Genomic DNA, 23,482 nt, shown 5'->3' on the forward strand with positions numbered 1-23,482 from the left:
ATGAAAGTGAAAATAATTCTGCTGAAGACTATAACTAAAACAGTTTATAGTGTTGATATTGCACAACTGTAGTAGTCAGTGGGAACAAAGTCTATACTCGTAAGAAATAAGAAAGAAGGTAAGCATTCAGGAAACTGAGTTTCATGATTTACCTTTCAGTCAGTACAGAGTTACACCAATTTTATACCCCTTCTACAATGGCTAACACAGTATAACTGATTATGAAGTCTAAATTTTAAAAATATAACTTGAGAAAAAACGTTCTTATTAAACTCTGGCCAGATTTTCTTTAAAAAGAATTGAGCTGATAGTCAAAGCATAAATTAATACCTCCTTCCTTGAGAATAATTAAATTAGAAAGTTAATAAAAAGTCAATTACAAATAATCTATATTATCACACCCTTTCCACACTCCCTCAAAATTATAGTATTACAATTTGGTATATCTTCCTCGTATTTTTCTTGGTAAATACATATATATACTCACATTTTTTGAAATTAAAAATAGATCATACAGTAGCATTTATTTTTGGGGTAAAAGGGACCAACATTAGAAGGTTCAGCCAAAAAAAATTCCAGTTGTTTAAAAAAAAAAAAAAATTCAGTTGCCCTGTTTAATCATGACCATACTTTTTCTATAGAAAAAGGCTGTCACTGACCAGGAAAAGAGAAATCAGTATTTCATTACAGAGAAGTCATGGTAATCAGATACAAACATTTTCCAGCTAGAGAACAGTAAATAACTTTAATTACAGATAATGTGTGGAGGGCATCACTATAGTGGGATTTAACAAAGAATAAAAAATACAGCTTTACTAATTCAACCAATACAATTAGATCAAAATATTTTTAGTGTCTTGTAAAAATGTGTCAAAAGCACTTCAAAGATTAAGGTTAGAAATTATAAACAGAACTATCAAATACTAAATAGAATTTGCTTTGTATTTTACTGATTTGAAGTTAGTAATTAGTTCTGAAAATGCTCTGGCTGAATTTTATGGGAGAAATATCACATCTCTCAAACATGCTATTAAAGCATCAGAGTTACCTGAGGAATTTTTAAAAACTACAGATGTTCAAGTCACATTCTTAGATTTGGGGTGAGGACGGGTCTGAGTATCTGAATTTTAAAGAAGCACCACTAGTGACTCTGTGGTATAGTCCGTGCTGAGAAACACTGGGCTAAGCGATAAATTCAACCTGCTTTTCTGCCCAACAAAATGCAGCACTGAATGAAAAAACACCTCAAGCTCCAACATCTTAACTTTAAGGGCTCTATATATTATTAGGCAAATTTAGGAAAAGGGGTAAAACATTCTTATCATAATACCAAGGAAAGAACTTTACCATATACCTAACATCTTGTGACCTAGAACTTTATTTTTAAAATAGAGTGAGAGAGATCTAAAGATCTAAATTTTTAAAAAACCCAGCCTGGGCTTAAGACCACCAAGTTCCTATAGTAAGGTAGCCTTCGAAGCAATACTTCTAGAAACAAAAGAAAACAACCATGTTATATGTGATTTAAGTACTATTCTTGGAATTGCAATAAAATACATTTTTATAATACCTGATTTAAACATCACTTGTGACATCAAGAGATCATGTAAAGTGCTGATGTTGTCCCAGCCTGGTAGAAAGACCAATATTGCACCATCCTGTATGGCGGGGAAATAACCATTACAAAAAATTATGTAACAAAACACAATAAAAGTAAACTTCTGTGCACACTTAAGTCTTCATTAAAATTTTATTAGCTTAGGAAATTTACTGATTTTTGTTTGTTTTAATTATAACTGAAGAACACAAGCTCACTTTTAAAAAACAGGACTTAAAATTCAGATATTTCATTTGCTTAGTCTTTCCTTCAAATAGATCAAATGCCTAAATCTTAGTTATTTTGAGATTACTATTTCTGGTGTCAAAGCAATTTCTTCCATATGCTATTTTTAAAAAGCATTTAAGAAAATTATTCTTACTCAGGATCTTGTTACATTAATACAATTAAAATTATGTCACCAAAAAACAAAAAACTAACCTCTTCTTCCAAAACAATGTGTCGGATAAGGGCAGCAATCAAATTCAGGTCAACTTTCTCATCATCCATCATTTCTAGAACATCTACAGTACTTGCAGAATACCTATCAAAGTTAAACAGAAAATCATGAAATACTTGAAAAAGTTTCCCAAGGTTCAACTTGCTATAAAATCTTAAAATTAACTCAATCGGCAAATGTGGAAACACAACTAACATATAGGAAAGAATTACTGGAATAACAACAGTTATGAACAAATTCAGGAAGACAATCTCTGCTTTTTGGTTTTAGTTTAGCCTCTGTGCTCTCGAATTAAAACAAAAAAACCCCACTTACCTTTTTCGCAGTTCCCTTACATAATCTGGCCAGCGTTCTTTATAGATTGCTTCTTTTTCTTCTTTTTCTTGTCTATTTACATGCCCTTGCATGAAACCTCTCTTAAACTGGGACCTGTGTTCTTTTTGTTCTGGAACATATCTAAAATAAAAACATTCTTAAATAGCTTCGCTTTTTGGAAACTCTTCTGGTTTTAGCAAATATCTATGACTCTACATTCGGATTTTAAAGAATATTTTCATTATGCTTTCTAGTGAATGCTAATTAAAGTTTATCTGCAACTATTCATTAACATATAAAATCTGACATTTTAGATATCTATCAAAGTATATAAACCTTCTACCAAAGTATATAAAACCCTCTAAGATCATTAGCAGTCAAAATTTAAAAAATTAACACTACAGTCAATTTCACCTTTTAAGTTTGCTCTACAAAGTTAACATGAACATAAGTCCAAAATAATAGTAAATGCCTAGTGGAAGACTCAGATTTTGAATACAGTTTCCAAACCTGAGTGCACATAAGAATCCCACAGAGCGCTTATATAATATAGAATCCCGAATCCTATCCTTTGTAATTTGGATTCAGTAGGTCTGGTTGGGGGTCTGCTAATCTAGGAATTTTAATTAGCGCCCCAGGAAATTCAGATAATTTATCTATGGACCTATAAACCCATGCTTGAGGACTATTTAATTCTGCTCAGAGCTAAACAGCAGAGCCAGAATCTGTACTAAAGTCTCTTATGTGTCAGTCCAGTACTATACTCCAATCATGCTGCAGTGACTGATAAAAACAGAGATGCATCTGCCTAAGAATGCCACCTAATTTAAGTGGGTTTGGAGAGGCATGGGGGTGGGAAGAGACCAAAAAAAAAAAAAAGAAAGAAACTAACTGCACTTGAATTCCAAAGCCCCTCAGAGTTTGCCTAGGGAAGAGCACCTAGATCCAATGGGGGGTTTGGAGCATGGGCTTTAAACTAGAAAGAACTGGACTGAGGGTCTTGCTTTGCCACTGACCACCTGTGTGACCTTGGATAAGGTATAAGCCTCTGCCCTTTGGTTTGCTTATTTGAGAAATGAATACTCTTATAATTGTACTGGCATGAGAATAAAAGAAAAATCCAATAAAATAAAGCACAGTGCCTGACACATAGTAGACACCCAAAAAGTGTTAATCCCCTTCCCTATTCAGTACCTGTGACCCAGGATTCCCCTAAGTCTTCAATACATATAGAGGCATCAACTTGAGGTAAGGCAACCTGAGACAGAGATTAGTCCTAGTCAGCAGGATGGACCCACAGTTGTCTCCTTTCCCAGCAATTCCAAAAAACAGAGGTAACCTTCAACCCCCCAGAGCCCGAGTGCCTGATGACAACCCTCTGTATCATCTCACCCTGCTTCCTTCCCTCTTACTTTCATGTAGAGCAGCTCTTCTTCTGGGAATAGAGAGCTAGAGGCTTCTGCCTGAAACCTTCTGTCCAAGGACTACCTTCCTTCAACTCCCCTCTTAGGACTAGGGGATGACAAATGCACAGGCACCATCTTTTTGCTTCAAGAGACCCTTTAGCTACAGTTCCCTGAACATTCCCTGCCTTCTCAGGAGCTTAAGAGTGCAATTCATCATTAAATAACTTCAGAGTACTGTTTCCTGAAACTCTAGGATCTGTTTTCACCTTCCCACTATCACTTCCTGGCTTTTTCACTTAACAAGTAAGCTGTGGTCTTGAAAAATCTCATCACAAGTGTTTTTACAGCTGTCTATATATTTATTCACACGTTTACTACAGGCCAGGCACTGTACTGTGCACTAGTTACAGAGATGAACAGGACAAAATTCTTGACCTCCAAAAATCTGCAGTCTAGTGCAAGAAGCAAATATAAAGATATACTACATGGCAATATGTTAAGTATTGCAAGAGAGATGATAAAAGTGATAAAGGAGTCCAGATGAGAAAACAACTCCCTCTGTGACAGGGATAAGGGAAGGCTTAACAGGCAGTGAAGCTGGGATTTGTTCTTACATAACTGAGTTTATAAATATAAAGGGAGGAGAAGGTGGAATATGTAAGTCTAAAAGGAGAACAAAGTGTATAATAAAGAACAAAGTGCTTGAATGAAAGGGCACTGGCTGGCATATTAGGGACTGGTACATTTAGCATGGCTAGGCCAGGAGATACATAAGGCTAGAAAAAAAAAGATGGGGCCAGATTGCACAGAGCCTTGGGATGACTAGCTAAGAAACTAGAACCTGATCCTATGTGTTTTCCCAACCCTTCTCTCATCAAGAAATTCAAATATAGGGGCGCCTGGGTGGCACAGCGGTTGGGCGTCTGCCTTTGGCTCAGGGCGTGATCCCGTCGTTATGGGATCGAGCCCCACATCAGGCTCCTCCGCTATGAGCCTGCTTCTTCCTCTCCCACTCCCCCTGCCTGTGTTCCCTCTCTCGCTGGCTGTCTCTCTCTCTCTGTCAAATAAATAAATAAAATCTTTAAAAAAAAAAAAAAAAAAAGAAATTCAAATATAATTTGGTATAGTCTCCTGGAGAAGGCTGCCAGTAGCTAATGGCCTGATTACTGAAGGGATCAATAATTTGGGCATACCAGCTGAGGTTTTCTGCTGCAGGCCACGACAAAGCACAGAGGTCCTTTAACAAGTTTTTAAAGAGAAATCTCAGGAGGCTTGACTAGGGGGAGAATGCTCCCATATAGGGAACTATATGGCACTCTCGCATATATGTGACAGTGAAGACCATAGTGCCGAAAGAGGAACTCTTAGCACATAAGAGATATTGGGGACCTTAAGTAGAAGAAATAAAAACGAGAAGGCATGTTCAAGGAGAAAGCTCACAAGATTTGCATTGTGGGGCAGGCGGGATTACAGAATGATTTAGACTAAGTAAGTTACTGAGCATGTAAAGCAGTTAACATATCCTGGTACATAACTGCTTGACATTAGCTCCGATTCACAGCTTAGACACTGGGTGGAGGATCATATCAGTAACCACTGAAAGACACATTATTTCGTTTTAACTTTGGATATAAGGTAACATTTTTAGCTGGAAAAATGTGAGGTTCGGGTATCTAAGGTACTAGAACGCTGCTGAGTATAGAGTTAGAGTCCAACTTTAATATTCAGGAAGATCTTAAGTTCAGAAGCTGTAGTTCTGAGAGCTGTGAAAATACAGAACTATGGTCATGGAAACAGGATTGCACAGTGAAACCATAAAAGACTGAAAAAGGATGATTAAGAACCCTCAGGGGAAATCCTATTTAAAAGGTAGGCAATGGACGCCAGCAAAGAAGAATGAAAACCAGGAAGGAGAACCAGAAGAGAGGCTTAACCAGAGATCTTTAAAAAATTCTGATGTCTGGCTACCAGACCAGACTTGTAATGCAATTAAGGTAGGGAGTGTGAAAGGGGCATCTGGATTTTAAAAGACTCCAGGCGATTTTAATGTGCAACCAAGTTTGGGAATCACTGATTTAAGGAAAAACAATGTCTTAGAAGGAAGTAGTTAAAGAGTTTCTGAGACTAGTGCAACAGAACAAAAGGTGACATATTAGTATTTTTTAAATCTTTTTTATTTCCTAATATTTACTTACCTTATTTTTTCAATTATATCTTCCAAAAGATACTCCACAACCGGAAAAGTAAAACCAGGTATGTGTATCATTGGACAGTTACCTATTATGGCAGACAAAACATAAATCTGTACTCAAATGTTGAAAAAAAAAAATCAACAGACTGTAAAGAGGCCAATAACTCTCTTACTTTTCTTAAGTTCAAAAATGGTCCTGGCACTTTTACAGTTCTACCCTATTTTTTCATAATGAGCTTAATGAGAACTAGCAGTCTACTCTTCACTCACTACCATTTTACTGCTACCAAACTGTACACATACCTCGCAGTTCTACAAAATAACCCAGAATATCAACAAATAGAGCATTTCAAGTTGGACTCAATACTCATTACTTGAGGCCTATTTCCCATCCACCATTAGCCAAGATGGTACCATCAGAACCCAAGTTTTATTGAAATCAACTTAAGAAGAACTACTCCTATGGCACCCAGAATCAGGAAAAAAGAAAAAGTAGTTAAAACAAGACCTAACAAATACTAAATTGTTACCTACTATTCTAGAATCACCAGTTAAAATAACTGTCTCCTAGTACTTAAATATTACTTCTATTTCATACCAAGCAAAACAAGCAGTACACATTGTACACAAAGACCAACACTGCATCACAGCTCTGCCTTTCCCAAGTTTGAGCAAGTTACTCAATGTTAGTTCTGGATAGCTCATCACACAAACACACACACACACACAAAGACATAATACAAGCAACTAATTTCACGGGTCTTTGAAAGTCAACTGGGCTGAATGTAAGAATATTTAAATATTGCTCTATTCCATTTTCATTCCCCCCCAGCCATTTTCCTCTCCTTCCTCCATGATTGTAAGGCAAGAGAGGCATAATTTTTAAAAATATGTATTCTGAGGCTAGTCAAATTTAGTTTCAAATCCTCTCAACCCTCTCTTAATTATGTAACCATTATAAGGCATACTGGGAAAGACATCTATAAAAATGGGAATAGTAGCACTTACCTCACAAGGTGTTATGTAGATTAATGAAGACAAGGTGTCAAACAGAGCACATCTGGCATACTAAAGGTGTTCCATAAGTGGTCAGTACTATTATGATTACAAACAGACATCCTAGCTTGTGCTGGCACATAAATGCCACAGAACAATCACAAAAAAATGTTCAAAAAATTATTCAAACCTGTGGTTTGACGTCATTGATGTCACCTTAATTATCTGATGGTAGCACCAAAAATCTACATGTCTTTGCTATAACACAGATGATGTTGTCTTTTAAAAACAGGCTCAACTTCTCTAATCCGTTGACTAGAAGGACAGTCTCAACTATTTAAGACAAAATATTCTCCTGAATGTTTAAAAGAATTGCTAAACTCTCATTTTAACTACTTTTGTACCTAGCAACATATTAGTTTTTTTTTTTTTTTAATAACTCTAAATTCAGTGGCTTTGTGGTAACTTTCTAAAGCAATTATCATAAAATTTACTTACCAAAATATTCTGAAAATTTCTCAGCATTTAAAGTCGCACTCATCAATATTACTTTCAGGTCAGGTCGAAAATTGAGAAGATCTTTAATAACCGTCATTAGAACATCTGACTGTAGATTTCTCTCATGGATTTCATCAAGCACAATATGACTAACACTGGACAAATGCCTAAAGTAAAAGTGTGAAGTATGTAACTTAGTACGAAATATAAAAACTGAACTATTCTACCTTAACATCAGTAAAACCCAATTTAATAATTACACTTTTTGTTAATGTTTAACTAAATGTCTGTCCTGAAGTGAAACATACTCACGAGTCTGACTGGAGCCACTGCAGGATGATTCCTGTTGTACAGTATAAGATAGACCCCTGCTTCCTTGGCAACCGACTGTGAATGAAAGACATGAGTTAACAATTTTTGGTTTTCTTAACTAACAAATTGCTCAGTACCACATAAAAGAAAACCTTCAATTTAAAAACTGCTTACAGGTTTAATGAAAAAATCTTCAGTTAATTTTGGTCATAGGAATGCCTACTGCAAAAGAGTAATGTGAAATACTATATTCAAGTTCACTATACATTATTTTCACTATCATGATACAACATTAATGATGTCTTTTTAAAGGCATAAACATTAATATTCAGAACACAACTTAATACTCGGGGGCCTAAACTTTTGTTCAGTGACTGGAAACTCAGTTCACTTCAAAAGGTAAATGGAATCTTGAGCTCCAGAAAAGGACTACAGAAATACAGTGGAGTGAATAGGGGGTTAAAGATACCAAAATCAACAGTCAGTTGGGGTGGTGGTACCAAAAGATACAAGACACCACTCCTTTCGCATGCACTGATGGTCTACTGATACACATCCAGGAAAAAGTTATTTCTCTAGACATTTCATAATGTAAAATGCATTTTAAAAAGGCAATCCAAATATGAATTTGTATTTAAAAAGTGAGTTGCAAGCCTCTTATGCTGTAGTTACTTTAAATGTTAATTTTAATAGTAATCAGCATAACAACAGGGAACATTTTTCTCTTGAATTTCTAACTTCACAGTTTCACTAAAATCTACCTGGTACACAACAGGTGAATGTTCTTTACCTCTGGAGACGAATCTGGTATCCAGTACTGTTACCATTGCCACAAGATTCTGCCCTTTCTGCAGCCACCCTCTCTGCAACCTTTAATCAAAATAAAAGACATTTACAAAGAAAATATAATTTCCATGAAATCTGGGATTGTTGAAAAAATGTTCATAAGTTTTTCCTGAGTTAAAAAAAGAGAGACAGATACTAAAATCCTAGGGATCTAAAACTGTGTTGTCCCTTAAAAGCTGCAGACTACTTGCTTCTTAATTAACTTTTCACCTCCTCTCATAAAGCCCTCCAAGGCCAAATTCTCTCTCATCATTATTTTCAAAGTGCCTTCCTACAGCATCCTCTTACTCATTCCACCTTTCTTTTTTGACTTTTCCTAAGACTTAAAATCATGGGGGGGGGGCGCCTGGGTGGCTCAGTCATTAAGCGTCTGCCTCCAAATCAGGTCATGATCCCAGAATCCTGGGATGGAGCCCTGCATCAGCTCCCTGCTCAGCAGGAAGCCTGCTTCTCCCTCTCCCACTCCCCCTGCTTGTATTCCGCGCCCCCCCCCCCCGCCTCTGTTAAATAAATAAATAATAAATCTTAACAACAACAACAAAAAAAGTTAAAATCATGGTCTAAACTTATAAAACGTGTGTGTAATTTGAGGTTAAATACATGTTGATACTTTTCTCCTCCAGTTTTTTGTTTGTTTCTTCTTGGGTAGAGACTGGTGTTGCTTAATTCCTGGTTCTTTGCTGTGTTCTAAAAGTTATGGCTGCCAAAGATCAACTTGGAATTGATGAGCTGTTATTATAATCCAATACTGACTTATGTAACTAAAAGTAACCAACAGTCATCTTGTGACAGAACAGTGATTTATGAGATTAGGAACAGAAAATGGCATAATTAAAAAACAATACTTCAGAAATAAAACTTTCCATCAGTACATCCTGTATTCATGGACTTAAGACCATTATTTCACTTTTTATTACTTATTAAATTGCCCATTCAAGTACTAACATATGTTGGAAAAATAAAAAAATAACCTAGTTAGCGTTATCTTCCTACTGTCAATATATATGGTAATGCTGTATTAATGAAAATGGTAAGATGATATTTTTAACTTACTTAAATCTAACTCTGTAATTGTATTATGACAAAAGTGGTTGTTTTTCACTGTCCTGTGATTTTATGTAATTTCTAGGAATATGATTCTACCAAAAAGGTTGTTACTGTACTTTTTTAAACAGTATTTCTTAGAAATCAGTTTAAAATGTATACTGTATTTCCTCCAAAATATGGCCATAATTGGTAATGCAGTTCCTAACCAGATTCTGTATTAAATGACTTAGAGATAATAAATAGCACCATCATATAACTAAACACAACCATAAATTTTTACAATTGAAATTTACATATAAAATTATAATAACAGTGAAATAAATTTACTATACATATTAAATGCTGTAAGAAACCCAAACATCTTTAAAGAACATATAACCCATACATTTAACTGGGTCAACTAACGAAACAAACAAAAATGCTGTTTGCACTAAACATGTACTTAGAACTGTTAACGGGATAAACCTAAAACAATGCCTTAACTTTTTTTAAGATATATTCTCTTATTGAATAATTGCATTAAAAATTTTTTAAAATGCAGCTTAAAATACTGCAAGGCTTCCTACCTTCACTACCAGTGTACTAACTGAAAAAACAGAGAGAACCAAAAAATAATACTGAATGAATTAAGTAGTAAAATTTAAAGCATCTATATGGATGGACAGATTTTGGAGCTTATAATCCTATAAAAATTTATCAGCTTTCTATTCTAGTTTTATACTAAAATTTCCCTGGATTTATAATTTATCTTAAACACCTATTATCAGTAAGAGTCATTTTAGCTTTTGGTGTTTACTACCAAATATTTGCTTTCATAACAACATATCCTAAACCTAATTAAGAAATCACTACAAACCTTCAAAATCAGTTTATTTCTAGCAAGACTAGGAGAATGGAAAATAAAAAGTGGGAAATTTAAAGAAGTGAGACATTACTTACTGAAATGGCACTAATTCTTCTTGGCTGAGTACAAACTATCCGGCATGCAGATCCTTTTCCTCTTTCAATGTAGTTATCCAAAATGAACTGAGTAACTTGAGTAGTTTTTCCACATCCAGTTTCACCACTTATTACTGTTACTTGATGGTTATCAATCATATTTACCAATTCCTATTTCAAAATGGAAAATAAGTGAAGGACATCATATGGTGACGAAGTCCAAAAAGGTAGTAATCAAAATTCTATCAAACTGAAGGTAATTGCTTTTAACAAACATATTAATGCTTTAAAAATTTTGTTAAATGCAATGCTGGCAGTTTGGGTATCGGATCCACCAGTTTTTAAGAGAAAAGCAACACCAAATTATAAAAGGAACAAAGCCAGGCACTGTTAAAGAAAAACACACCAACAAGAATAAGAGACAACAAATAAGTTTTATGCATAAGAATGAACATTAATTAAAAAGAATGTTGATGTGTAAGGCTACTGAGTACAAGACAAATCCCAATACCTAAATAATAACACTATAGACATTAAGGAGGGATATCACAACTCATACAATATGGCTTTATCTGCAGAACAAGTTTTGTATACTGTTTTAGAGAACAAGAAAGAGTATAATTTATCTTAAGATTATTTCCTTTCAGAAAATTACAATAAAGGGGCGCCTGGGTGGCACAGCGGTTAAGCGTCTGCCTTCGGCTCAGGGCGTGATCCCGGCGTTCTGGGATCGAGCCCCACATCAGGCTCCTCCACTATGAGCCTGCTTCTTCCTCTCCCATTCCCCCTGCTTGTGTTCCCTCTCTCGCTGGCTGTCTCTATCTCTGTCAAATAAATAAATAAAATCTCTAAAAAAAAAAAAAAAAAAAGAAAATTACAATAAAGTTTTTAAATACCTAAATCAAACTGGCAAACTTCAGTTATCTGGAAAACCTCATATTTGGGCAAGATCTTTCTTAAAAATTATAAACACTAATATTTTTAATAGAAATATTCACTGTATTAATAAAACCATCTTATTACTTCAAAGAGGTATTACAGGTTACTTTTATCTACAAAACAGTTTAGTTAGAAAACCCACCTGCAAAACTTTTTCCATCTACTCTAACACACTATATATATATCAGAACAAGTTTCAAGTTTGAACACTGAAATTATAGCTTGTAAATACAGAGAAGCAGTATGGGGTTTATTCATTCAACAAGTATTTACTGGGGGTTGATAGAATGTCAGGCACTGTACCAAGTCAAGTAATAATACATAGTGAACACACCGTCCTCAAGAACTTAAAATGGCCTAGAAGGGAAAGACACACTGTGGCAGGTGGTAGTCAAGTGCTATGAAAACCAAACCCAAATCAAAACAAAGCGAGGCCGAGAAAACAGAGAAGGATGGGGGACTATATTATATCTTTAAGCTGCTTGGGCACTACAAATAATATATTAATTAAAACACTATTTTCAGTAGTGTCTCAATTTTAATTAAAATGTTTGGTCTCACAAAATACAGCATCCTTTCCTGATTAAAACCCTTCAGAGTGTAGGGATAGAGGGTACATTCCTCAATCTCATAAAAACCATCTATGAAAAGCCTACAGCAAATATCATTCTCAATGGGGAAAAGCTGGAAGCCTTTCCCTTAAGATCAGGAACACGACAAGGATGCCCACTCTCGCCATTATTATTCAACATAGTACTAGAAGTCCTTGCAACAGCAATCAGACAACAAAAAAGGATAAAAGGTATCCAAACTGGCAAAGAAGAAGTCAAACTGTCTCTCTTCGCAGATGACATGATACTCTATATGGAAAACCTAAAAGAATCCACTCCCAAACTATTAGAAGTTACAGAGCAATTCAGTAATGTGGCCCAATACAAAATCAATGCTCAGAAATCAGTTGCATTTCTATACACGAATAATGAGACTGAAGAAAGAGAAATTAGGGAATCCATCCCATTTACAATAGCACCAAAAACCATACGTTACCTTGGAATTAACTTAACCAGAGACGTAGAGGATCTATATTCTAGAAACTATAAATCACTCTTGAAAGACACTGAAGAAGACACAAAAAGATGGAAAAATATTCCATGCTCATGGATCGGAAGAATTAATATAGTTAAAATTTCCATGCTACCCAGAGCAATCTACACTTTCAATGCTATCCCGATCAAAATACCAATGACATTTTTCAAAGAACTGGAACAAATGGTCCTTAAATTTGTATGGAACCAGAAAAGGCCCCGAATCGCCAAGGAACTGTTGAAAAGGAAAAACAAAGCTGAGGGCATCACAATGCCGGATTTCGAGCTGTACTACAAAGCTGTGATCACAAAGACAGCATGGTACTGGCACAAAAACAGACACATAGACCAACAGAACAGAATAGAGAACCCAGAAACGGACCCTCGGCTCTTTGGGCAACTAATCTTTGACGAAACAAGAAAAAACATCCGGTGGAAAAAAGACAGTCTCTTCAATAAATGGTGCTGGGAAAATTGGACAGCTACATGCAAAAGAATGAAACTTGACCACTCTCTCACACCATACACAAAGATAAACTCCAAATGGATGAAAGACCGCGATGTGAGACACGAATCCACCAAAATCATAGAGGAAAACATAGGCAGCAACCTCTACGACATCGGCCAAAGAAACCTTTTTCATGACACATCTCCAAAGGCAAGAGAAACAAAAGATAAAATGAACTTGTGGGACTTCATCAAGATAAAAAGCTTCTGCACAGCCAAGGAAACAGTCAAAAAAACTAAGAGGCAGCCCACAGAATGAGAGAATATATTTGCAAATGATACTACAGATAAAAGACTGGTATCCAAGACCTACAAAGAACTTCTCAAACTCAATACGCGAGAAACAAATAAACAAATCATAAAATGGGCAGAAGATATGAACAGACACTTTTCCAATGATGACATACAAATGGCTAACAGACACATGAAAAAAATGTTCAAAATCATTAGCCATCAGGGAAATTCAAATCAAAACCACACTGAGATACCACCTTACGCCCATTAGAATGGCAAAAATTGACAAGGCAAGAAACAACAATTGCTGGAGAGAATGTGGAGAAAGGGGATCCCTCCTACATTGTTGGGAATGCAAGTTGGTACAGCCACTCTGGAAAACAGTGTGGAGGTCCCTTAAAAAGTTAAAAATTGAGATACCCTATGACCCAGCCATTGCACTACTGGGTATTTACCCCAAAGACACAGACGTAGTGAAGAGAAGGGCCATATGCACTCCAATGTTCATAGCAGCTCTGTCCACAATAGCTAAATCGTGGAAGGAGCCGAGATGCCCTTCAACAGATGACTGGATTAAGAAGTTGTGGTCCATATATACAATGGAATATTACTCAGCTATCAGAAAGAACGAGTTCTCAACATTTGCTGCAACATGGACGGCACTGGAGGAGATAATGCTAAGTGAAATAAGTCAAGCAGAGAAAGACAATTATCATATGATTTCTCTCGTCTATGGAACATAAGAACTAGGAAGATCGGTAGGGGGAGAAAAGGATAAAGAAAGGGGAGTAATCAAAAGGGGGAATGAAGCATGAAAGACTATGGACTCTGAGAAACAAACTGAGGGCTTCAGAGGAGAGGGGGATGGGGGAACGGGATAGGCCGGTGATGGGTAGTAAGGAGGGCACGTATTGCATGGTGCACTGGGTGTTATACGCAACTAATGAATCATCGAACTTTACATCAAAAACCAGGGATGTACTGTATGGTGACTAAAATAATATAATAAAAAAACATAAAAAAAAACATTTGGTCTCAAATTAAGAGCAAGGGTATTTACCCAAAGAAACTTATATATAAAAATTCTGTTTTCGACATTTTAAAGATTTCTATTATAGAGAGAAATGAGAAAAGGGAAATTGTTTCATGACCATTTTTTTCTTTTGGGCCTTCAAAAATTCAAGACTAAAATGAACTTTCAATAATACCCTTTAGGGGAAGGTCCATGTACATTTTTTGACAGAGAGGTTTAAAAAAATTGTATTTAAGTATTTTGCAAATCAAATAGTATACATTCACTTTACCTTTTGCATTCCATATGAAGGCAGCTTTTCCCTGAAATGCTGAAAATTTAAAAAATTATTTTTAATTTTCACAAAAGAAATGTAATCAAATTATAATCATGGTAATTAGAATATATCATAAATATGCTAGATTCCCAAAATATTTTTATTACTTTACAGCTTATGTCAAGTACCAAGACTTAAAAAAGAATTTTTATAAAAAGAACTAATGTACTTAGCAATCCCCTTTATTTTTGAAACATTGAAAAAGGAGAATTCGATTATATTCAACAGAATGGAGATAATTTTTTAAAGTGGCAGTTAAATGAAATCTGATCTGTCATCTAATAGCATTCTTACAATCCTTAAGGTACTTTTACCATTTTTTTTGTTTATTTTACATATTCAACTTAGATTTGTTTTCCATATCACATTCATTTTCCCACCCATTGATCCATCATTTTACTAATCCATGAGGCACTGGAGCAGATTAATTATTTCTGGGTACTGGCTTTTGAGAATAAAAGAAAACTTAAAACAAGTAATATCTGAAACAGGAAAATCCAGTACTGCCATTTAAGAACTGTGATCTTAAGTCAAACTTGGATCCTGAATCCCTCAAAGGTTTTATCTCACAGGGTGCCGAGAAATATGAATGAAAAAACCTTTATTTAAAAAGCAAGTGGCAGTTTCTGATACATAAAAGCTACTCAACAAATTTTTGGTGAATTATAACTGGAATACTAAGGAGGAAATGATTAACTCCTATATCATTTATTTGATTTCTAATTTTGAAAACTTTTATGGAATCTCAAACCTACACTACATAAAAATGACATATACTTAAGAGTGCTATGGTTTACAATGACCTATGTACATGAAAAACCTTCAATGGTATAAAAAAATAAACCACAGCTTTAACAAACTCCCTTTATTGGAAAGGGAAAAACAAAACACGTAAAATTAGAACTGCCCTAGGTAATCTAGTACATTATTGCCATCATATTTTCCCTTAATTTTTATTTCTTGAAACATCATCCTTATTTTTTGCCTACTTGTCAAAACAGGAGACTGAAAAAATCCCCCAGTATTTTTTTTAAGATATAACTGACATATTACTTTCAGGTGTACCAACAAAATGATTCAGTATTTTTATATACTGTGAAGTGATTACCACAATAAGTGTAGTTAACATCCATCACCACATATTTACCTTTTTTTCCCCCCTTCAGATGAGAACTTTTAAGATCTCTCTAAGCAACTTTCAAATATAAGATGCAACATTATTAACTACAGTCATCATGCTTTTTATGGCCAATCATGTAATTCTTATCAGCACCATAAAAAATGAGTCAATGCAATGACTTAAATGAATTCTAGCAATTTAAAATAAGAAGTTGCAATTTTTAGTAATTTATTTTATTATAATATTTATTTAAAACCATTCAATGATTTCTAAAAGTACTTCATGTACTCAAACATAACCACCTCAATATATTAAGTATATATAAGCTAACCCATTAAACTTGAAACTAGCATTAATCACTTTTGCTTTTTAAATATGTAAATACTGATGAAGACAGTTACAACCCAATATTCTTTCCCAAGACAGACAAACCTAATTTCTAATTTCCTAATTTTGGGCTGTAACCCTGAGATAAGAGATAATGAGATTACAAGCTGTCCAAGGGCAGGGAATGTCTTAGTCTTCAGAAAACAGCACAATCACAGGCACTTAGCAAGTGGAAAATTAATGTTTATTAAATGAATGATAACCAAAAAAATATGGCATATTACCAAAAAGGATTAAAAAGTTGAGCTTTTAAACACATCTGAATTTTAGACTTGATTCTTTTACTAGCTGTGCAACTGCAGATAGGTCATTTAACCTAAGATTCTTTTTCCTCCTCTGTAACAGACTTGTAATCTCTTATACAGGGTTGTTGGGAGGTTTAAATGATTTGGCACATGTCAACTGTCTGCAAGTGTCTAGCCAAGAGGAATATCACCAACTATTTTTATGTTCTACACATTTCTTCTAACTTCCTTTGAATTTGATCACTCACTCATCTTCAATATTTGAGTTCTGTCCTCCATACAAAGCAGAGAGTACCTAACTCTCCTTCCTAAGGCTTTAAGAGAAGCTCTTCTCTCAAACACAACATTCTGAAATAATTCAGCTTGAAATCTCCTGCCCTTGAGTCTTATTTTCACTGAATAGGCATCAAAGAGCTACAGAATTCCACCCCTGGACAACCTCACCTCACCTGTTCTAATCAGAATATCCAACCTGATCAATGACAGTCAATGGATCCTTTCTTTCCTATGGAAGATGAGATGATATTCTGGCTTTCTCACAAACGGTGGTACATATGTGCATATTAAAGGTATGGCCCTCAAAATTTCCTCAGTATTTTCTCTTAAAAGAAATACATGTGAACATCTTATTACATCTATCTCCAGAATATCCACAAAGCATAAGTTATATGTTTTAACAGAAAGAGACCTTAAAATACCTTGCCTAGCATGGAAAGAACATACTGAAAAACTGAGGAGAATTCCTGCTCTTGTCACAGTCCTCTCTTTAAAATGCTGAACATAAGCACATCATAATTTCGGGGGATTTAATTTTATCATCTGTAAAAGGAAGGGAGTTGGATAAAATGGCCTAGAAACCTTACAATTCTAACCACCTTGTTTCTTATGACATCTCATTAAACTGGCCTAGAAAAGTTAAACTAAGTTCTTCTCCTCACAATATAAGCTGCTAGAGATGAGCCAGGCTACCTTAGCTTATACTGTAGTGCAAGTCCATCCCCACTGCTCTTCCCTAGTATACAAGAAAGAATTCCCACAGGGGATGGTCTATTGAAATACCACTGATGTACACCATGTAGTACCTCTAAACATAAATCTATTTTTATTCAATGTGAGAAGAAATGACAAATAAAAACTTTTTTCACATCTTGCTTTTCCATTACCTGCATTTCGATATACCGAAGGTCACTCTTTTTCTTTTGTAAATCTTCCAGTAGTTGTTGGTCTAAGGTTACATCTGGTTCATTTTCTTGCAAGAGATATTCAGAATCTCGGTCAATATATTTGTCCCTAATTCTAAATGTTCTCTTTTCTTGACTTATCAATTTCTTTTCCTGGTTCTCAAGTTTCTTCTCTGAGTTGGGTTTGTTCTCAGTAGGAGTTTCAGTACCATATCTATTTTGACAAAATAAAAAAAATGATAAAAGGGTAAATGAAAAGCTGCTCAAGCCCTGAAACAAAATAATATGCTACTTATTTCAAAATCACCAGCTCCTATTTTTTCTTAGGTCAATTAAGAAAATAGATTCTTAAAATGAATTCAAGTTTTTCCTTCCCTGTAAACAGGTATTACCAGATAAGTTATTTCCTTGTGATAGTTTGAAAAATTCAAATTCACACAATATCATCCCTCCATTAGAATAACTTACAGTATTTTTTTCTGATTTTCTAAGCTTTGTTTTATTTCACACCTTCACCTTCTTCCTGCCACCCTTTCTGAGTGCTATAAATGGGATGCTACATTACACAGTTCCAGAAAAACCTCTACTAATCTTTCCACTGAATGATACAGCTCCTGTGATCATCCTAAAACAGCAACAATTTAACTTCTTCCAGATCTCTCCCACAGGAAAATTTTGGAAATACAAAGATGACAAGTACAAAAGCAAATAATAAATTTATAAATCTCATATCCAAATAGACTATTCTTACCACTTAGTTTTCTGTGTAATGAATATGTTGTTCAATCTCTCACCAAATATGCTCAGCCTACATCTTACTTCAAAGTTGAATTTTACTTGCTGAAGAGTCTAAAGATGTTATTTTTACCCTATTCTTTCCCTAGCCAATGCTGTGAAGGAAGTGTTACCCTGTCCATTCTGTCAAAGAACATGTTTTGTTTTACCCGTGATCTTCGGGAGCAAACCAGGAGATCTGGGCTTCTGAGTCTTTACCATTCTTCGCTTGGACTGAATGCAGCAGCTGCACAATCTGTTCTTCCCGCCGTTCATCCATGTGTACTACAGCTCTCTATTTCATGCAAGGCAAAAAGTATCCTAATCAACATTAAAAAGCACGTGCAAAATTATTTCCTAACAAAACGATAAATATATGTCCAACAAACATATTTAAATTTTAAAGTACCCCACACTTGCCCTCTAGTTCAATTTCACTTCATAAACCTAATTAATGTTAACATTTTTGCATATATCCTTCTAAACCTTTTTCTGCTATGTAGCTATAAAATTACCTCTAATATGACTGGCAAAAAAAGTACATTTATGTCCCTTACTTAGTAAAAACTTTGGTTCCTTTGTCTTCTACCCTCTCACATACTAATTACCATCAATTTTTCCCTATCTTAAATTTTCAAAGATACTCACAATTATAAGTTATTAAAACACAAATGGTTGGTTAAAAAAAAAAAAGCTGAGTTGAAAACTGGAAATATTTTGGCTGCAATGAGCATTTTAAAGTTCTTACACTAAAAGAATGAATATTTGGGGAAGACGGCTGAGCTGAGATGGAATAAATAAAATTGAACACTCCTGCAGATGGTCCAATGTGACAATGATGCAGTTACTTCACAGAATGAGAATAAAACAAAAAAACACCAGAGAAGATAGAAGTTACACTGTACACAGTAAAAACAAGAATTTTAAAACTGTTCTTTTATAGCTGTACATTATAATTAGTTGGATTTAAACCCAGCAGTTAAGACAGGATAGATTTTTCTTTAAATGTGCAGACAGGAAAGATGACCAGGGTATTAAATGAAAAAAAAGCCAGTTGCAGAAAATATATGCAGCAGGATCTTATTTTCATTATTATTATTGAAATAGGTTATTGACTTTACACTCTACATTTCTGCAGTATTTCTTCCAGATATATTTCTGACACACGGTAGATGCTGCGGTGAAGTTTGTCAAATGGAAGAATGGCTGAATTTATCTTTTACAATGAGCATGTGTGACTTTTGTGTTAAAACCATTTTTCTCTTTAAAGAAATAAACAAAAAGAATACTCTTCTGGGGAATTCCAGAAAAATTCTGTAACCTATTGAAGTGTTTACAAAAAGCATCATTATCATATAATTAAAAGTCCAATATATTGGGGAGCCTAGGTGGCACAGCGGTTAAGCATCTGCCTTCGGCTCAGGGCGTGATCCCGGCGTTGGGATCGAGCCCCACATCAGGCTCCTCTGCTATGAGCCTGCTTCTTCCTCTCTCACTCCCCCTGCTTGTGTTCCCTCTCTCGCTGGCTATCTCTATCTCTGTCAAATAAATAAATAAAATCTTTAAAAAAAAAAAAAAGTCCAATATAGTAAAACTCTGGCTTATAGGAAAGCCTTATGAAATTACAGGGTGTAGCAAAATCTGCTTATTGACAGATACTAAAGCCCCCTCGTTTTTTTTTTTTAACCTTACAGCATGAAAATCTTTTTAAATGGTTTCTGTATCAGACTAACATATCTCTTCTTCATAGCATAGGATATACTCCATTAGGATTAGGAGCTTGTACCTGGTTCTTCCTAGATTCTGCCCCATGCATTTTTTTTTTACCTCTGATGATTTTAATCTGTAATCTACTGTAATTACTGTGAGTACACCAGAGCCTGAGAGTGGTCTTGGGGACGCCCAACATAGAGGATCATTATCAGAATATTTTTGTCCTATACTTTCAATTCTGTAATGCCTTCAGCACTTGTTAACATTTACGGCTCTGCTTACCTAAATGAGATGGTTATCAAGTTAAGATTTTTCGGAGCAGTTAGAATCTGCAGCAACACTTTAATGATTACAAACTACACTGGGAAGGAACCCCCAGAACATAAAGCCATTATTAAGCAAAGCCTCCTTAGTTTTTCCAAACACCACAAGGGCCTAAAGGCACTGTTTCTTCCATTCATTTTCAAATTGGGAAAGATAAGATTAAGCACTTTTTGTCTGAGGAACAATTTATTTCCAAATGAAATTCACACTATATCATTACTTGAACCAATCAAAACCTCTACTAGCAGAACAAAAGTTCTCCTTACCTTACTGTATGAATTTTAGATATTCACAAAAAGGCAGGATGATTAAAAAATGAAATAGTCCCTGGAAACAATGGAGAATCTCAGTCACGTTTTGTGGTTCACGACTATGTTATGACAGTATTTAATTTTTTTTTTGTTTTTCCCTTTTTTGGACATCGTTAAATATTCTTGCTGCTTCGAGTCATAAATCCCTGGCAAAGGAGACCCTCTGTGATTTCCAGCAAATTGTCTATGTTTATCAGCTTCTAGTTATCAGCAATTATTTTAAACCAATACCACCTTTCGGTTCACCCTCAACATTTCACACACAGTATTTCACAAAGAAAACAAAAACCAAAGGAAGGTCCTCAACTGCCTGCCACCAAACCTAAACCCACCAGTATCTGAATCTTTCTGCTCTCTTCCTTCCTATTAAAAGGTAAGTGGAGTCTGTTCTCCTGCTTCAAGTTAATCTTTCTACCTAAACTCTGCAGCCCAATTCCTCTTTCACTTTCTCAGGGCTAATCCTTCTACTGAGATTTACCTTCCCTTCCTAAAGCTCTCTGGTAGTCATTAGCCTGCTGATCAATATTTTGGTTTGCCTCTTTCCAAGTATATGGCAGAACTGCATTTTTCTATCTATGAGTTAAGCATGGACATGTGACTTACTGGCCAGAGAAATGTGAATGGGAGTCTCAAAGAATCAGGGCAATTTACTGTACTCCCTCTCATACTACCAAAACCAGCTGCTTTTCAGATGGGTGCTCTGTGAGCCATTCTCTTAAGGAGGACTCCCAACCTAACTTGCAATGGTCCAGTAATGTTAAGTAGAAAAACCAACCTTTGTTGTTAATAATCCATTAGGATTTGGGGGCTGTTTACTACTACAGCATGGCATAATTTCGTCTACCTGATAAATGTTTCCTCTCCACTGACTCCTTACTACCAGTACATGAACAAGAATATAGTCAAATCTCTTCACTTTTAAACAAAAAATTATCTTTTGAATTCTCCCAACTTTATCAGCTACTGCCCTTTCACAGTAAAACTGCTTGAAAGTACCCCACTTCTTCATCTCTTCTTTGCTAGCCACCCCACTGTCCATCTGGCTTTTACCTCCACCACTCCACAGAAAGTGCTCATACAGTTTACCAATGATCTTGTTGCTAAATCCAATAGACATTCTGAGCTCTTACCTTCCTTGACCCCTCTGTAATATTTGCCACTTTGCCTACTTTCCCTTTATATACTCTGCTCTCTTAAACACAGGTGCTGGATTCCAAAACAACACTAATCTTACTTTCCTCGTCTCTGGCTGCTCCTTCCTAGGTAAAAATCTAAGAAGATTCTCTTACTCCATCCCTTAAATTTTCTTGCTCTACACTGAACAAACCTCGTGATCCACAAGCTAGCACCACTGACACCATTTGGGAGTCTGTAAAGAAAACAGAATCTCTGGCTCCACTCCAGTCCCACATTTTAACAAGGTACCAGTAGATTCCTAGGCACATTCAAGTTTGAAAACAATGGTCTCTAAAACTGAGGCTTGCACCCACTCCTCATCTTCTCTGATCACTTTCTATTATCCACAGAACTACAAACTGCCGCAAGTCTAGACTGCTCTAGGCATCAGATTCACATGGTCTTCTACCTCCCTGAAATCCTCGCAATTCTTTTCATAGATTTTATTTATTTGAGAGAGAGAGAGAAAGCGCACACGTGGCGGCGGGGGGGGGGGGGGGGGGGAGGCGGAGAGGGAGAGAAAATCTCAAGCAGACTCTGAGCTCATGACCTGAGCCAAAATCAAGAGCTAGATGCTTAACCAACTGAGTCACCCAGACAGCGCCCCGAAGTCCTTTTATGCCCTATAACAAAATCAAACTCTGTTCTTAAGCTGTGTCCATCTTCCTCCATCAAGCCTGTTTCTTATATAATCATTAACATGTCATTTAATACTTGCTCTCCCTTTGCTCCAGATAAAAGTGCTTTTGAATCTATCTCCTAAATCACTTTAATCTGTCCACTTTCCTCCATCTCCACTCTCGATGTCCTAATTCAAGCTATCATTTTTCACTTTAATTACTGCAAAGGCTACTTAACTGGTTCCCTGTCCCAGGACTGCCTCTTTTCAATTCATTCTCTATACTGCTGCCACAATGAATTTAAACACAAATTCAGTCATTTAATTTTTTTGCTTCAAATGATTTAATGGCTTATAGGAATTCTTATGGAAAAGTCAATGAATTTCAAGGCCCTGCTTATTTTCCCAGTCCTAGGCTTTTCAAATTGCTGCTTATAAAATTAAAGGATCATGACCAGTATTAGCAAAAAAAAAAAGAGCAAAAAGGTACCAACAACACACCCAGAGCAAAATACAGATAATTAAGTATTATTTTATGATACTTTTTGTTCAGTTATACATGTGTGTGTACTGGGTGCAAATTAACGTATATTCCTTTCTGTGGAAAGTGGTCAAAAAGTTTGAAAGCCACTGCTCTACCTTCATCTCACCACACTAAACACCCTATTCTCTATTCTTTGAGTTCCTTGAACATGTTCCTCTTAACCTCTCAATTGTGGCACATGCTGCTACCTCTGCCTGAAAATCCCTTTCCAAATCCCCCAATTGCAAACACATGCTTTGCTATCTTTCAACTTTCAGCTTAAGGGTTACTTTCTCTGGAAAACCTAGAATCCTCTTAGTTTGAGTTAGGTGATAGCCCATATTCTCATTATAATACTTTAATATTGTACTCTATCCCTCTAACAGCC

The 23,482-nt window shown here is 35.6% G+C and overlaps 1 protein-coding gene across 1 annotated transcript in view; it reads right to left on the minus strand.

Annotated features, from left to right (window-relative positions):
• Nucleotides 1–23,482, minus strand: part of DHX36 (DEAH-box helicase 36) — a 52,546-nt gene that overhangs the window by 26,397 nt on the left and 2,667 nt on the right. The window contains exons 2-12 of the mRNA XM_045812242.2: nt 18,599–18,723; nt 17,637–17,868; nt 14,677–14,715; nt 10,608–10,778; nt 8,566–8,645; nt 7,776–7,850; nt 7,464–7,630; nt 5,974–6,055; nt 2,373–2,513; nt 2,039–2,141; nt 1,571–1,658 (exon numbers count right to left, since the gene is read on the minus strand). Of these exons, the coding sequence (XP_045668198.1) occupies nt 1,571–1,658; nt 2,039–2,141; nt 2,373–2,513; nt 5,974–6,055; nt 7,464–7,630; nt 7,776–7,850; nt 8,566–8,645; nt 10,608–10,778; nt 14,677–14,715; nt 17,637–17,868; nt 18,599–18,723 (1,303 nt within the window). The remainder of the gene's footprint in view (nt 1–1,570; nt 1,659–2,038; nt 2,142–2,372; nt 2,514–5,973; nt 6,056–7,463; nt 7,631–7,775; nt 7,851–8,565; nt 8,646–10,607; nt 10,779–14,676; nt 14,716–17,636; nt 17,869–18,598; nt 18,724–23,482) is intronic.

This window comes from Ursus americanus, chromosome 20 (genome assembly GCF_024610735.1).
Source record: "Ursus americanus isolate L20-20 chromosome 20, mUrsAme1.1.p, whole genome shotgun sequence".
NCBI classification, from domain to species: Eukaryota; Metazoa; Chordata; class Mammalia; order Carnivora; family Ursidae; genus Ursus; species Ursus americanus.